Source organism: Lates calcarifer, linkage group LG20, assembly GCF_001640805.2.
Source record: "Lates calcarifer isolate ASB-BC8 linkage group LG20, TLL_Latcal_v3, whole genome shotgun sequence".
NCBI lineage: Eukaryota > Metazoa > Chordata > Actinopteri > Centropomidae > Lates > Lates calcarifer.
In genome coordinates, this window is record NC_066852.1 from 19,976,141 (window position 1) to 19,993,551 (window position 17,411).

Sequence of the window (17,411 nt, forward strand, 5' to 3'; positions counted from 1 at the left end):
AATGTTTCCTTTACTCAACCAGTTCAGTTTGAAATGATACTTAAACCTGCCGAATTATTTTACATTCAATAACTTTTCTCACTTTCTCCCACAGTTTGATGATCTTGTCATTTCAGCTGCTGTGAAAGTTTATGGTGTGTGAAGAAATCCCTTGAAGCAGCTGGTAAAGCTTTTAGGCCCTGAAAAGCAGACATTTGGTAAGAGTTTTATTTTTGTTGTTGTTCTCTCTGTCTGGTTAACCGGATGCAGTTCTGCCTAATTGTCAGCTTGTTTACTTTTTTATGTGGTGATTAGCCTCCCAGGGAACAAAGACCATGCAGTTGGTGCATATCTGTCGCCATTAAACTTTGACAATCTTACATTTAAAGAGCATCTCAATTTGCTCTTGTTCTCACCAGAGACTTAAAAGTTAAAAGGGGTCCTTGTGGCACATTCTGCATAAATTCTTTTGCCTCTTTGTGTGCGCGTTTTATTATTTTTGGACAAGCGAGCCGTCAGTGTTGGTATGTGTTTTATTGTCCATAGTGCGCAGGTTTGTCCACAACAATAAACCCGGGTCTGAGTCTGAGAAAATATTTAGTTCTTTATTGTAAGAAAAAAAAAAACAATCACAGAGAATGCAATTTGATACCAGTTTCACACTAATACTAACCAAAATATGAAAACATTTATATCACATTTTTGTCTTTCTCAGCAATAATTTCCTGTATTATTAATTAATCATTAAACACAACCAGGACCTGGACGGATTAACAATTAAAAAAAAAAAAAAAATTACTTAAGGAATGTTTAATTAACTAATGAATTTTACATAAGGTCAGGAACAGTGGTACTTTCCAGCCAGTTTATAATTACATCTTAACTACTTTCTAAGACTTTTCAAGACCTACAGATATCCTGTTTAAGCAGCTTTCTGTGAGAAAAAGACAATAATTAAACACAAAAATAAACTCTGTCCTGCTTAAAGTGAAATCTACCTTACATGTGATCAACACAAGAATATAAACAATGGTGGTTCAAATCCAGCAGGTTACTGAAGTCCAGTTTGGCTACTGAGTGTGTGAAACAGTGCCTTCCTCAGTCTTCTTCCACCCTTCCCAACCCCCCCTCGCTTCCTCTTCTTGAGTCATCCGGGGCAGGGCTGACCAGAACAGTTCTTCAGCTGGCAGCTTTAGCATGTGTACAGGAACATAAAGCTTGCCAGTGAAGAACTGCTGTGTGTCAGCCATTTGGGGGCCGAGGGTGAGGGAGAGAGCTGGGAGTCAGCCAGCGAGCGTGAGAGTTTGAAACAGACAGCCTGGGGTGACGGACAAGCCAGTTTATAAGCAAAGGACAAACCAGCAGCTCCTTCTCTTCCCTTCTCCTGCTTTTAGATGCACACATTCCTGCAGAGAGAGAAGAGAGAGACAGTTTAACTTCCTCCTCTAAAACTCCCTGCTCCGGTAGCGTGGGTATGAGGTGGCCCGCAGCCAGTCACACACGTACAGTAAGTGGGTGCAGTCGAGCCACAGTGTGTGCGATCAGCTGTGAGTAAGTGGGTGAAATGAGCCGATATGTAAGAATGACTGGAGATATGCACACAAGATCATGTGTCAGATTACTGGGGGGGATACATGCATCAGCACCTCAGCTCTGCCTCTGCACGTTACACAGCACCAGCAAGAAATTCTTAGATATACTCTTAGTTACTATGCTCAAAATCATAGACTGGCCTCTGGAAAAACACTCAGCTTTTTAATTTTTTTTTTTTTTTCATGTCAGTTACCGTGGTTACAAAGCATGAGTGAGAGGCGATGAAGAGGAGTAGACAGCCTCTACATGAAAGCAGAGATCCTGGAATCCATTCAGAAGTCTAAAGACCCATTTGTTTTTGAAGTCTTGATTAATAAAGTGAAAGTACAGGTGTTTTCCAGAGAGAAAACCTGTAGCTACACCTAACGTAGCTTTTCCCTTTCATGTTGAACAGGCTCCTGTAGCTGTTTCACAGCACATGTTATATGAGTCTGATTAAGTTGTAAGTTAAGAAAATCTAAACGAGCTGGGCCATCTGGAGTTTGAGGTACTTGTCAATAAACACTGAAGTTCAAATGGACATGTTGACATAGATAATGATATAAATGTTTATAAGATTAACTGCGTTTAAATTAAAGCCTCTGATCTCTTAACCTTTACTCTCTGATTGCTTATATATGCCACAGCATTTGCTATAAACTCTGTATTTTTAAAATCCTGCAACTGCAGACATGTTGTTTTGCTTGTACTCTGTGGCTGACAATAATAAGGAATGAGCAGCCCAAGAGATTTTACAACCGACAGGATTTGTTGTCCATTTTTGTACAAATTATGTGGAAGGCGACTGTCACGCTTTTGATTCATCAGTGGACTAAATTTGCTTAATCTTCTTGGGGCTTTGGCGCTGCTGTCGAAATGCAAATCACAATGCACTGGGGGATCTTTTACTCTGGAAAAGTTCCTAGTTCTTGGGAAATTTAAAGTTCCTGGAACCTCTAGCAGTAAAGCACCACTGGTAACATTATACCTGCTAAACATCAGCATGTCACCTCCTTTTTTTTAACAGTCATGGGGTTTTGTCTGGCTGTTAATCACATTGTTTCTTTTTAATTAATTACACACCAACATTTGCCAACCCAGATCTTAAGGTCTATTGTGTGGACTTGACATGGGAATAAAAATCAAGAGTTCCCTGATAACCGCATGTAAAAAATAAACAGAACATTCACAGTGAGGTTACTGAAAGTTTAACCCCTTGAACACTAACATAAAGCTTAAGAAGGTCTTTTCTTGCCTTCAAAAAATGTAATCTTGTGGTGATCCTGAGATATTGAGGACAAGCTCCACTTCCCTGGTTGACATGAGTAACACATGCTGTACATTCCTGCAGTAAGGAGAACCATAATAATCTCAGGTATTTGACTGTGCACAGCAGGGGAGGGCGGGTCAAAATCAACAAGACTTTTACAGACACTGCCGCGAGGAGAGAGCTCACTTTGTCTCACACACTGTTTGGATTTAACTTCAGAGTCGTCCTGAGAAGGCCAGAGAGTTAATTCCATTCAGACATGAGATGTACATGGAAAAACACTGATACGATTTTCCTCCACCTCCCAACAAATTTATCTTCGTGACACATATCAGTTTTTTTTTAATGGGTGAGTCATCATGCTGATGCCCTGCCTGCCTGTTCTAACTTGTGGCTGATTTACACTTAAAAAAGTTTCCATATCCAAATCTATTACTCTTATGTTTTTAAAAAAAAACAACATTAAATGAAATCTGCCAGTGCTATACCAGATTTATACTTGGTTCCCAACCAAAATGAAGTTTAATAAATCTTTCAAAATTATTATTTTTTAAATTAGTGAGTCATGCAACTGATAACTGGACTCCAAAATGGCAGCCATTCACACCAGTTTTTTTATGCCCTTACTGCTCTGCCTGCAGGATTTTTTTTACCTCTCCTCTCTCTCTGGAGACTACAGTCAGAGCTGAGGCTCGTTAGCTGAATGTGATGGCAACTCTACCAGGCCTATTTGGGCCAGCTCTGCTCTCAGTCTCTCTCTCTCTCTGTCTCTCTCTCTCTGTCTCTCATAGCCTCCACATCTCCAGTTTTTGATTTGTTTGACATTTTTGCTGCTTTGCACTACTGAAGCAGCTGACTTTCACATCTCATGCTAATCTTTTTGTAAATAGTTTAGTTTGTTTATTTAAAATGAAACATTCATTAGCACTTAGACTTGGCCGGTGTGATGCACTTTGAGCCGCTTTGTGACAGTTGCTCAAGCAGTGCACACTCTCTAAATCTCTCTTGCTGGTTTGTTTTTACTCTGTGTGGCCCATTGAATGTGCAGGCAAGCTTGGTATCCTGTTAAAACTCATTTACCTTATGACTTATTCTTAACTGATGGTATTTGTATTAATTATTTGATCTTTTTTTACATTTTATGTTTCAGAATTTATGACTTTTATTCTTTATTTTTACTGCAAAACACTGGGATGTCATGCAGATAATAATGGCCCTCCTTGGCTCTTGTAGAATTTTAGACATATTATAAATTCATAATACAATTGGTAATAAATGATCTATTGTACCATTCAAAGTGTCCACTTAAATCAGTTTTAAAGCTAATAGTGATCTATTTGATTTTTGGGCTTTTTTGCTGCAGTACCACTGCTGGCCACCAGGAAACAAGAGTCTGCAGCCATGCTCGTGCCTCTGTGAGGCTATACTTCAGCAAAGTTGTGCTTCGTGCTAAATGCTAATGTCAGTATGCTAACATGCTCACAATGACAATGCTAACATATGGCTGTAATATGCTAATATTTGCTAAATAGCACTAAACACAAAGTAAAGCTAAGTAAAGCTTGTCATTAGTTTTGTAGATGTTTGGTCATGAACCAAAAGTGTTGGACAAATTTTTTACCTGGTGATTGTGCAACATGAAAAGTGAAGGAGTCACCAAAGTGATTACAATTCATTCTGATGTGGTAAGGGGTTCAACATCTGGGAACCATGAATGTCTCCACAAAATTTTGGTCCAAGCCATCGAGTAGATGTTGAGATATTTCACAGGATAAGTAGAAATGTTGACTAAGATGAAAGTCAGTGGATCCCCAAGTTATTAAGATTTATCCTCAAGGGACCATGAATGTCTGTAGAACATTTCACAGCAATCCATCCACAGACGGTAAAGACATTCACATAAAACCACCACTAGGGGCATTTGAAGAAAACACTGGAGGATCATCAAAATCATTTGGCTTAATTTTCTGGGCTCCATGGATATCTGCACCAAATTTCATGACCTGTTGAAATACTGAGAATGACTAATCAAAATGGCAGTATGACTGATTCGACATATTTTTTGCAGTGTGTGTTGCAAAAAACACAGGCAGTAGTCGTACAGTGAACCACCGCACCACCCCCAACACCCACAGGCCTCCACACGTGCTCATGTCAGCATTAGTCTGAATGAAGTCAGGGAGGAAGACATACAGTACAAGTCCTCTGGCCACACACGGGACCACTGACAGTCCTAACTGTTGACTAAGGCTGCCACAACCTCAAACTAAATTGGTTATTTGTTCCGTAGCGTGCCACTCCCTCCACAAACAGTGACTCTGTATCTTTATGTTCACAACGGCAGGCAGTGTTGAGCCCCCGACTCTTGCTGTGCCACTCTTTCCCATATCTCTTCTTCTTTTCTCGTCTCTTTCCTGACTCGTCTGTCCTCTCCACCCTCTCTCTCGGTCAGATCAGACTGTCCTGCATTCCTCACATTCCAGCTGCGTATGTTAGAAATTCCATCCGGCTGCTGTGGGCTCGCACGGTCTCCTCCACTCCTTCTTTTCCATCCCTCTATCCTTCACCCATCCCCTCTCTGTATGCTTGTCTACATCTGGTCTGCACCAGACGAGGCGGACGTGGCTTCGCCATCAGGTTCACCCTCACCTCCCCTCCGCCTTTTCCTTTTTTCGCACCTAATACCTCCCCCTCCCCTGCTCTTTCCTTCCGTCTTGAGCGACTGAGGCAGACAGAGCCACATGACAGACAGTGTGGAAGGCCTTGAGACAGGCTTTTATACAGGCTGCAACAGTGTAAAAAGAGATAACACACAGTCTAATACACAAAAGACTGAGCTTATCTGGGACTGTGGACGTGCACTCTCTGCCATGGCAGGGAGGATAAGAAAGTGGAAAGACACACTAGAGTTGAACAGACAGAATGTGCGTGTCAGAGAGAAATAGGAATGATGGTGTGTAAACAGGAGGGTGTGAAAGAACCACTGCACACAGCCAGGAGGAATTATTGACATTTTAACTCTTTAGAAGGCCGTCTTATCGAGAATTTGCAAGAGCCGAGTGTGGATTTATCTGAAGAGCCTGAAATTTGTGCAGTATGGAAAACAGATGGAAGCAGCACATTTCTGTTGAAGATGGAGAACAAAAAAGGCTGTAAGATGAAGTATAGGTCAGATAGATCCCTGCCAGAAAGAGACAGACAGGTCTCTCGCCAATCGAGCCCACTCATCTGGTCTTTTCATGTTTAGGGTCATGCTATTGTGTGAGAATACCACCTGAAGTTACGAGATAAGATACGTCAGTCGTCTTCCTGGCTTTTGGCTGTGCATCATACGACAGTCAGCAAGAAAATATGTGAAGAATCATCACGTGAAATGAGAGATTTGCCTACACTGCTGCTGCACCGCTGCGAATGGAAACACACTATAATTAAATGTTACGCGTCTATTACATACATCAATTCAGGTACATTCCTCCGCTGCGGGTGTGGCCCAGCTGGAGAGTGTTTACTGCCCCAGATTGTAGTCTGTAATATAGACTGATCATTTTAGACTGGGAATGGGGACAAAGACAGGGAAAGGGCGGTGGCTTTGGCAACGCTCTGATCATAGTGCAGAGAGCCTCTTCTTATGCTCTGCTGCTCGCTGTTTGCTGGACTTTGAAGGCTATCTGACTTTAACCCTGAGATCACCACGAATAAGTCTTTTTTTTATTATTTGCTAAGAGAAATAGCTGAATGCCATATTGAAATCACAATATCCTGGGAGATGGTAATGTGCTGCATGAGGCCTGTAAGCCCGTCCTCGGGCAATCTGTGCCATTTTGTTTGAAAGAACTGGATTCCCCCCCTCCCTCCCTAAATGAACCTACACAACACATCCCTTCTTGCCCCATCCTCCCTTGACAAGGCACGCAATAGGAATGAAGGGTGTAACCCAAGTTGAGCAAGATGGCTTCACTTCTGCAAATGTAGGCAATAAAACGGCACAGGGGGGTGGCGGGTGGGGGTTTGCTTATTTTGCCTGGATGCAGGGCAAAACACATGTTGACAAGATGAGCTGCTTTTTTAACTGACACCCTGCCACTTTGCCATGTGATCCTCATTGACAGGGTTGGCTTATGTCACACTCCTGGGTTGCAATGGCAGAAATGCAGCTCGTGACACAGCCTATTGCGCATTCCTGCCGGCGCACTGAACTCTGCCTGTACAATTATGTAAGACAGGCTCCATCGATGTAAAATATACTACAGTAACCCTCCCTCCACTAACCTTTTATCCCACAGAAGGACTACTTATACCTAACTGCATTTTGCTTTTAAAATGTTTTACAGAAGTTTAAAAGACTGTGAAGAACTGCATATGAGCCTGAGGCTGGACAGGGAGGGCTAAATACTTTGTTACGTCACCTGCTCAAAGAATGTTTCACTGGTCCTCACAAACATCTACAGTAATAAACTTGTGTTTATAAACTTGTCTTTCATTAGAAGAATCCCCCATCTCTGCCAGATGACCGTCGGTGTCACTGCATTTCTGAGAAATGACTTGGCCTTCAGCTATCTTCCTGATTTTCACCTATCCCCTACTCGAGTGCAGGCTTACTCCTTGGCCTATTATGAACTCAGCAAATTTTAAGAGGCTTTGAATGCTGACACTTTCTGACAAGTTTGGATTACATAAATGCAGACCTCAACTTGCAACTGCAACATCTTGCTATAGTCTATAAATCCACACGTTTGACAGTGAACTGCTTAGAGATGACTAAATGAATTCTCTGGAGGCTTGAGTACAAGATTCCTGGGTTTTCTAAAAGTGCAGTGTGGTAGTCATGACATATATTTAATATGATGTAAAAACAAGAATGTAAATCTGTCAACATGCTGTCTGCATAGCTTTGCTGGCTTTTCAGTCCTCCTCTGTTTTCATTTAGATATAATCCTGAATTTTTAGCTATCAGCCTTTGTGCATGTGTAAATACTCCACGGCCACAATTGCACTGTCAATCATCTAAATGTTGATTAAATGTTTGCAGGAGCTGGGGTGTTGCAGTGGGGTGGCCAAATGTCAAATTTCTAGGGTGCCCATAAATCCTCCTAGCTCTCCCCTGTGTCAGGGCCTGGACGATATGATCTAACACACAGGCAGGCCTTCAGCCAGAACTCCTATAACATCACTCCATAGTCCTCGAGAAATCTGACGACGGCAAAACTCTGCGGAAAGCTGCCACTGTAAAACAAGACGATCAGACCGGGAGAGGTGATTTCTTTTTTTCCTACTTGAATAAAGTCGCGTTAAGGACGGTTTGCTAGTTCACCGTTTCCACGCAAAACTGGGTCATGAAGCCGCCACAGGCTAAATCAGGCGGACAGGAGCAAGCATTTTAGCCAGCAGAAGCACACAGACAGCCTCACAGACACTCGGTAATGTTACGCCCCACCTTGACCACCGTGCCGGGTCGCTCCCTGCGCGCGGACAGCCCCTCTGAACGGTTCAGCGGAGTTCAGGCTGCCTCGCCCACCGCTCGGCGGAGTCCTGGACCTTCAGCAGGGTGTGTCGCTGCCTGTCGATTTGTTTTACATCCACGATATAAGACGCTTTGGCAGCATTTATATACGCGGTGGAGAGCCTACTTTTAGGCGCAGCGACAGCGGAGAAGGCAGCGTAGGACTTCAGCCCCTTTTACACAACTCCTGTCTCTCTCTCTCTCTCTCTCTCGCTCCCTCTCTCTCCCTCTCTCTCTCTCTCTCACACACACGCACACACACCCAAGTCAGACACACACCCGGCTTCCCACTCCGATCAGCTGGCAGCGTAATGACGTGGGCAGCCACGAGAGGCGGACGTCAGAATCGGTACGGATCTGACGTGTACCTGCTAGGCTACTGTACGCAGCCCGTGAGGCAGCAGATTGACCTGTTTATAATAATCACAGGTGGAGGAAGTACTGAGATTTTATGCTCAAGTAGTGAACTACATTGTAATTACCCTTCATTGTCCAAGTCTTGCGTTTCTAATTACACACACGTTTGTAGAAAAAGTAGTCATGCAGAAAAATAGCCCTGGTGAGTGTTGAGCACTGTTATTACAGAATGCTATTATACACTTTATTAATGTGTTATGATTTATTAATGTGTAAGCAGAGTTTTAAGTTGCAGTTGGTTGAGGTTGAAGTTTATACCAAATATTTTATAAGATTACCTCATTTTGTTTGTAAATATGCTCAAATTTTGGTGACCACCTCTTTTCCCCTTCTCCCCCAGGACAAGAGATGAGAACAGCATTTTCATACGAAAGGACAGATAAGGTAATACAGTCCACAAACAGACTCATACCACCCATTTCTGCTCACTCTTTGTCATGCAGTGCTGCAGTCTAGTTCTCTCCCTGCCCTCTACCAAACCACCTTCTGTGACTGAAACTTTTTTGTTGTTTCATTTCACTGTGAACACAAGTAATAAATACAACTAAAACAGAACACCTACATGTATCAGGAATCATTAGCATCTACAAAATACCTGTGCAAATTTGGATTTCAGTTTGTTCATTTATTGACTGTAATGTGTGTCTTGGTGGTGACTTTGAGAATCAGTTGAGCGTGCAGACGTTAATGCTTCAAGAGAGCCGTGGTCTCTGTGACTGTGACTGTCTCAGACAACCAGAGTCAGCAGCGGTGGTTGTTGTTTTGCTCGTCAGTTCCAGCCTGGCTTTCTCTTCCTTCCACGTGTGGATTTTCTGGCTTCTGCAACTGTAAAGCTGTGGTGGTGAGCAGTAATTGTAAATGTAGGCTTCAAACTTTTTTCCAGAAACAAAGCAAAGCAAGCACCTGGCAAGGGCCATGGACACCAGGGACCACTAAAACCCTGGTGCAGTGCCTGGCAAATGGTTAGCTATCACCTATGACAGGGGCCTTAAAGGTCCCATATTTTAACATGAATAGTTATATCTGTACTGTTTATGTGTGTCTGTTAAATACTTCTTTTTCAGTCAGATTCTACTAATACTCACTTTAAGGTGTGTCGAATTTCATTAAACTATTTCATTCTTGATCTGGTTCTACTGTTTGCATATTCATAAATTAATACATGCAATTAATTTTAATTTTTGATTCAGGGCCCAAACAGGATAATCTAACCAATGGTCAAAAACCTGGATGTCTCTGACTGCAATGCTACAACCATGTTAGATATTACACGTGCAGCTTAAATGCAACTCTGCTCTCAGGGAAAAAGAAAATCATGAACTGTCAACATTCACAGTAGAAGTTTCAGGATGAGTTTGCTGACAAAGCAGGTGTTAGGGTTTCAGTCGTGCATCTTGTTGCTCAGACGTCGCACTGTGTCTGAAGACGGCGTAAGAATCTGCAAATGGCCTCTAGAGACATCGGCAGGTCAAAGTGAACTTGTTACCCTCTCAACACTGACGCACACAGACAGTCACACAGCATGGACTGGAGGGCCAGTGTCCATTTTTTTTCCCTCTCTCTCTCCCTCTCCCTCTGTCTTTGTCTGTTCTGGGCTTGTCACTCTGCAGTTTTTAGGTTTGAAGAAGCTGCGTCCTCACTGTCACCTGACACAGTGAGCACACACAGCAAATGCACACAAGACCAAATCTGCTGTTTCATTCCCATGTCTTCTCTTTTCCCGCTGCCTGTCTTAAAGCAAGTTTATATGGTTTTCTTTCACAGACGGTATAAGTAAAGGGAGATTAACTTTGACCTTTTAGATTTTAAATCTGAGACAACCTTATTTTTCGTGAGTTACTGCACTTCCCATAAGACTTTAATGGCTTCCTACCACAGAGAAATGACACTGTTTCTGTGGAAATGCTAGTGCTCTTTCCAAAGTTGGTCACTTCCATCTTCTAACCTGTAACCACTGCCAACTGATTCAGCCACAATGTCCTTTTTAGGCGTTTGTGAGGGTGGGAATCATTATGAATCAGTGGTCATCATTATGACAGTAATATATAACATTATTTAGGATCAGTATTGAAACTAAAAAAAGGATAAGTCATTGTATCACTCACAGTGTTTTTCGGTATGAGTACCTTATTGCCTCACAGTCATGTGCCCTTTTTCACATGGCCGGCTGCGTGCTTGTGCATATTTGGGAATCTTTTGTCATGAGCTCAGCACTCTAATAACCGGTGGTTGTTGTGTTAGAGTTTAAATGTCTGTGGTGAAAGTAATTATATAACATTTACTGATTTCAGGCTCAGAGAATAAAGCTGTATGCTGCATCTGTTACTCAACATATAGTAACACAGCATTAAACCACTGCACCATGTAAGACGATCCAGTTGCTCTCTGAAAACTGTCTGTACTAACTGCTATACATATCCAGAGTGCCTGGCGATAAACCAGGAAGGTTAAAGCACCATCCTCCCCCTGCCTCCTCTTCTGTAAAATGTTTGCAGTGATTGGATTGACATTCCCGAGGCTTTTTTTTATGTACAAGTCCCTTCCAAACAAAATCCAATTTGGCATGTTTTGCAAAAGCTGTCAGGCTGTTGTTGAGGAAGAACGGTCTTGCAAAGCAGATGCCAGTGCACTTACTGCAACTTAAGATCTGTTTGTATAATGATGTCTGCACCAGATGGAGGAGCGTGCGAGTCATATCTTACCCCTCCCAGCCACCATTCGTGACTCGCAAGCTCATCAGAACAAGACGTGCGCAGGGGCATGGTTCACTAACGCATAAAAAAACACAACCACTCACATGACCTAGTGGCATAAATAGCGAATTATGGGTCAAAGGTTGTGTGAAAATGGAAACAAGTGTAGCTGAGGAAGCTAAACTTACATTATCCTTACATTAAACTTGCCTTACATTATCCATTTTGCCTGTATACTCCTGTGAAATATGTTTGTGGTGTCACTTTTAAGAAGGAAAAAAAAAACCCACCTGTATCACATGTGCATGTCACTGTGATCTTTGTCACTCCTGTGTGGGTAAATGTTACGTGTCCCCTCTGACTCAGCATCATGGTTTTATTCTCTTTTTTCCTGTAGTTATTACCGGAAGGTCTCAGATATGTTGAGGGGGAAACACAGAAGCAGGACAGACGTGTTTGTTTGTTTGAGCTCATGAGATTGAGCCTATTCTTAGCACTGGTTTAATAGCAGACACAACATAGCGTCCAAGAGTTGAATTTAATTACCCAGTAACTATTAGAAAGGCTATAGTGTGTGTGTAATACAAAGGACTGTGCTTGAAAGGGCCATACTTTAAAAATCAGCTTGTGTGTGTGTGTTTCTGTGTGTGCATGGACATGATGTGTTTACTGTATCAAGGAACCAGTGGGGGACTGGATTCTGTGGGACAGGAATAGGACGGAAACTCCCTGGGAAATACCATGCTGCGTGCTGTGGATGTTGTCAAAGGTAAAAAAAAAAAAAAAAAAAAAAAAAATTCCCCATGCAGTGATTTAAAAGGACACAGTTTCACAAATAGTATTCAGCTCCTTGAACATTAGCAGGAACACATTAGCTATTCTCCTATCCCACATTAGCTTTCACTCCTATTCATTTGCAGCAGTGTTTTTACTTACATACAGAAATAAAAAATACTTCAGTTTCCAGATATTAAACAGTTCATCAACAGCACAAGATAAAGCAATACTTTATTAAGAAGTTTAAAACAATAGTCCAGGCTGTATCCAGGAAAACCCAGTGTACTGAACTGAGTTATGGTGCATTTTATTTCTGAGCACATTTGTAAAGGAAGCTTGTGTTATTTCTTCCACTGTAAGTTTTGCAGACCACAAAAGATTCACTCAGACATCATGAGAATAATGAAATTAAGTGTTGCAATAATAGAATTTATGTGTATTATAAACTTTTATGTCTGCACTGACAATCATCTCGTCCTTGTTCTTTATTGCCATGGCTTCAGGTCACGGCCAGCTCCTTCTCTCCAGCTGACCCAAAATATCCCACCATCAATGACTGTAGGACTGTTGCCAAATTTATTCAAGGGCTTAAAATAGTTTAGACCAACAGGTCTCACACTGCTCTGGTTTCATCTCATGATCATGTGTGCTTGCTTCCATTGAGATTTATTTTCACGGTGACAACAGGAAGCATGTTGAAACAGGTTGAAATTTTTCCGTTTGGATCAATCGAAAATGTTTTTTTGTCAGCCATAGGGCCTCAGCATCTGTTGGACTGTCCCAGAGGCAGGGAATTTAAAGATTTTCTTATTATTTAATAACATATAAATGTTTACATAAAGGGCTTTACAGTCTCATTACAGCAGCAGGTACCAACTTAGATCAAGGAGTAGTTCGGAAGGATAAAGATTGAAAAGAGGTGAATTCATATTCACCCTCCACAGACCCCAAATTACAGAAGACGAACACAGAATGTGTAACTTTTTCTTTAAATATAAAATAGGATTAAAATATTCCCAAAACTCACATTTGTAAAAGACCCCCACCCCTCCCTATAGGAGCACGCCCAGACTGAAACAGACACAGCGTCTCCTTGTAGTACTTTTGTGTCTCTTTGTGGTAGTTTTGTGTGTGTGTGTGTGTGTGTGTTGAGGACATGGCCAGCTCATCAGGCACCTGACTCATCTCCACACCTGTGTCTCATATGCCAGTCAGCTCCTGCACAAAAACCCTGGCTCTCTTCTCGTTCTTTGCCAGATAGTTCTGCCTCACACTGGTTGGCTGAGTTTATTTCTCTAGTTAATATTTTGCGCTCTACCTACTTTCTTGTGTCTTCTTGTGTGTCTCAGAAATCATCCTGTGTTTGTGCTGCTGCTCTGCCACCTCCCCCCTCTCTCACCTGCCTTCATCATCTGTCACTCCACAACTTTGTCCATTAAAACACTTTAACTTCTCACAACCCTGTGTCTGCTCCCAGGTGCCAAGCTAAACGTGAGCTTCAACACTCTTGTGTCTTTGATGTTGTTTTATGGTAGTTTTGTGTGTCTTTGTGGTCCTTTTGTGTATCTGGTGCTGTTTTGTGGTAGTTTTGTGTCACTCTGTGGTACTTTTTGTGTGTCTGTGGTAGCTTTCTCTGTCTTTGCCTTTCTGTGTCTGTCTCTGATTTCTTCCCCAACAACTCATTACTCTTCTCCGAGAAGGTGTGTCCTGTTGCCGTGGAGACGCGTCACCTGGCAACGCGGCGGAGAAACGTGATTGTGGAAATGCGTGTCCCGGAACAAAAACGAGATATTGGAGGTACCAATGTAAAACCCAGGACTTTTTTCATCCTTGTGTGGACTACAAACGTTTTTTAAACCACGAAAAATACAGAAGAGTGTTTCGGGACTGAGGAGCAACAAAAGCTGCTGATATTCGCCGTATAGTCCCACTTTTTGTGAGTAAACGAAGATTTCCAGGTCTCTGTGTGCAGCTTTAGCTTACTTTTCTTTTTAGCAGTTTACAGGCTGTTGTTGTAAATTTCCCAGTTCAATGGTCCCGTAGTTAGCATTTTGTCCTCATCGTCCTCAGGCTTAACTAACTTGTGTTTTTTTTTTTTTTTTTTCCTGCTCAGACCTATTCATCAACACTGTGTGTTAGGACTACATCATGCCAGAAAACAAAAACTGTAAACTGCTCCAGCCGTCCAGGACTTCTGACAACAAAAAGAAGAAGAAAAGAAAGAAAGCCACCGCTTCAACCACTCCACCAGAAGATACACGTAAATACCTACATTTTTTTATGTAACCAGCAGAATTATAGTGGTAAAAACCCTGCATTTAAAATTGTATTATAGTTTTTTAAATCGTCTCGTTATGTAGGAAAACCACAGTCAGTTACATTGTATTTAGCATTAATTATCACAGATGCATTTATATATTGGCAGCATGTTTGTTTTGTTGGGTGGTTTAATCTGTATGCATCATATTTTATAAACTCAGAGTAGATTTTGTATGTACAATTTTATTGCTCACACTAGGAACTACAGCTGTCAAACGAATGAAGTAAAAAACAAATCATTTCCTCTGAAATGTAGTGAAGTAGAAAACTAAAGCTGCATAAAATGGGAACACTCAAGTAAGTAGTACCTTTTTAAAACTAAAGGTACCAGTTTTATTCCAGAGATGGATAAATATTTTACTCCATTACCTACTACATGTGGAATTCTGACACAGTGAAATGATTAGTGATTAATTGTTCAATCCATGGACAGAAAACTCATTCTTTAATATTTTAAAAGGAATAATAATATGAAGACATCCCATTGGGCTCATTATGAAAATAGCCAATAGTTGTTGTCCTAACACACCTCTTAAGTATTTTCACTAATACTTTCAGGAAAATATTGTAATTTATATCCCTAAGGCAGTAGCTAGTGTTCATATTAACATTATTCATACAAAATAAAGTGTACAACTTAAAATTAACATGATGCTTTAGTAAGTTTAAAATGTCCAACAGCATAGTAGTTCCTATGGAATATTATTTTTGTTTTTTTATTTAATTTAATTATTTATTTATTTATTTATTTTTACCATTTTGTTATTATACCACAGTACAGTAAAGAAAGTAGAAGTACATAACAGGCCTGCTCGCTGTTCGTCATGGTCACCAACGTCAGTCAACACCACTCTGTTATAGACATACTTCTAGTAGTTCCATTACTTTCTTTTTAAGTAATTTTTGTGGGGAATTTTATGTTTTTGAGAGTTGACCGAGAGATAGCAGGCAGCACAGGGTCAGTGGGGATGTTGCATTTCAGGGTCTGTGTCTTTAAACCCCTAACTTACTACATAGGATATGAATGAGCACATTGGCTGGTTCAGTCGGTCTCCAATACAAACAAAAGTTGCTGAAAAGCTCTAAATTTTTTTTTTTTTTTTTAAACTATTACATGTCAGGCCTTCACTGGCCTTCAAAGATAAAACCAACTTGGAATCTGTAAAAATAAAATTCTTGTGCATTCCCCTCACAGAAATGGAGGATTGAAAAAGTAGATTTAAGACTTGAGGCTTTGTTACAGTGAAGGAAATTAAATTATCATGCCACATTTTTTATTAAAAGCAGATCCTCTAGAAGCAGACCATGAAATACATATTCCTGATGGAGTAAATGTTGCCAAGGAACACAGAAAATATTCTCATATAAACTGTCACATAATGAAAAGCCTTAAAGCCCTAAAACCTCACTCATAGCTTGCACTTATAATTAGTCACGCTACAGAGTTGAGGGGCACAGAGTGAGCCAAGAACTGGAGGGACAATCATTTGAATTGACCCTAATGTATCATCGCTTCAGCAGTTCAGATGAGGGTCACTGTAAATGTACACAGGGTAAACAGTAGTTTGGATCATGTGGATTCCCTGCAGGGTTGAACTGGTCATTAGAGAATAGGCCCCCAGTGTCGCTTCCCCTCACCAGCCTATTACAGCTCATTACTGTAAACCAAGCCATTATCCCTCCAACCCCAGAGGGAGTCATTAGTAATCTAAACCCACAGTTTTGTCTGGTCCTATGCACACGCCTACATATTTATGTCGCCTCCCTACAGAGAAACCTCAGGCTTTGTCTTTGCATCCTGAGGCCTTGCCAGTGTCCCTGCAGCCCCCCCAGAGCCCTGGTCAGCCCCAAGGCCAGCCACCCAAGCTCAGGGCTTCCAGTAAAAGGGACGGAGAGCGGAGTGGCCGGAGGAGCAAGAAACGCCCAACAAATTCTCCAGCCCCGCTGACGGCAACAAACAAAATCAGCGGCAGCGGAGCTCCGGCGCAGGGGTGTGTGTCGGAGCTCAGCACCCAGGTCAGGGAGAGCCTGAGGTGGGAGGGAGTGCTGGAAGACCCTCTGGCTGAGGAGAAGAGGTTGGAGCCGTACAAGGCCAACAGGCGGCAGCGTTACATCGCACACAGAGAGGCTCTATTAAAAGAAACCCAGGGTGCCTTGAGACAAACTTTTCCTAAAGAAAGCACAGAGAAAAATGCCTCAACTGAATCTGACCAACTGGAAACTGCGTCATTAATGCATCTGAGCACAGGCTGAATTAAAGAAGCAAATGAGAGCCTTGTGCTCTTAGTCATCCCAGGCTTTATTTGTTCACAGCTTAAAACAGATTTAGCCACGGTGAGGCACAGAGTGAAGATCCTTGGGCGCTGTTAAGACACTGGAGTGAAGGCAAACAATGTATCCACAGTGCCACGACTGTCAGCGGACGAGGAAAGGACAAATCCTCCTGCTGAATAGGCCTGTTAAAATCTTAATAGAGGATTTGCACAGTTTATCTTGTGCTTCTAAATTATGTAACACTTCCAGAGAAGACCCAAAGTTCTTTCAAAGGACTGAAACCCAATCAGGATAATACACATCTGCGTGTCGGTGAGATAGACTGGGGTTGAATGGATGGGGGGTCCTTCACCTCTACGATGTACAAAAATTCTCAGAAAGCCATCCATCAGACTGGGTGTGGAGCTGTTCAATTAAAACTAAACTATAACCATAACTATTTGTTTCTGTGCTGTCACATTATCTAATAAAATGTGTTGAAAAGCTCAAACTGTTTATTGGATAACGTGATGGACCGGTGATCTCATGTACAAAGTTTAGGCCTTTCTCTCATTCTACTTATTTCCTGCTGCTTTATGTTGTTAACTATAAAAAACAAATTAAAGGAGCT

The 17,411-nt window shown here is 41.7% G+C and overlaps 1 protein-coding gene and 1 long non-coding RNA gene across 3 annotated transcripts; one reads left to right on the forward strand and one right to left on the reverse strand.

Annotated features, from left to right (window-relative positions):
- Positions 1-570: 570 nt before the first annotated feature.
- On the reverse strand, positions 571-8,556 carry LOC108893304 (uncharacterized). Its single transcript, XR_001962647.2, has 2 exons — positions 8,256-8,556; positions 571-1,385 (listed from the first exon to the last, which is right to left on the reverse strand). It is a non-coding gene; the product is annotated as an uncharacterized LOC108893304 (long non-coding RNA).
- A 161-nt stretch (positions 8,557-8,717) lies between these two features.
- On the forward strand, positions 8,718-17,291 carry lg20h17orf97 (linkage group 20 C17orf97 homolog). 2 transcript variants are annotated; one of them, XM_051078467.1, is made up of 4 exons: positions 8,718-8,880; positions 9,079-9,122; positions 12,111-12,200; positions 13,909-14,138. In XM_051078467.1, the coding sequence occupies exons 1-4, from the start codon at positions 8,862-8,864 to the stop codon at positions 14,062-14,064; spliced, it is 309 nt and encodes a 102-aa protein (XP_050934424.1). In that variant the 5' UTR covers positions 8,718-8,861; the 3' UTR covers positions 14,065-14,138. The 2 variants fall into 2 exon arrangements, with proteins under 2 accessions (XP_050934424.1, XP_018546733.1); XM_018691217.2 differs by lacking the exons at positions 8,718-8,880; positions 9,079-9,122 and adding exons at positions 14,322-14,468; positions 16,299-17,291 and having other exon boundaries at positions 11,578-12,200; positions 13,909-14,144.
- Positions 17,292-17,411: the final 120 nt, after the last annotated feature.

Bases quoted from the DNA above. Each gene is read 5' to 3' on its own strand.
- lg20h17orf97 (XM_018691217.2), top strand. From the start codon at position 14,357: ATGCCAGAAAACAAAAACTGTAAACTGCTCCAGCCGTCCAGGACTTCT. The intron at 14,469-16,298 runs GTAAATACCTAC...GCCTCCCTACAG, and splicing joins CACTCCACCAGAAGATACAC to AGAAACCTCAGGCTTTGTCT.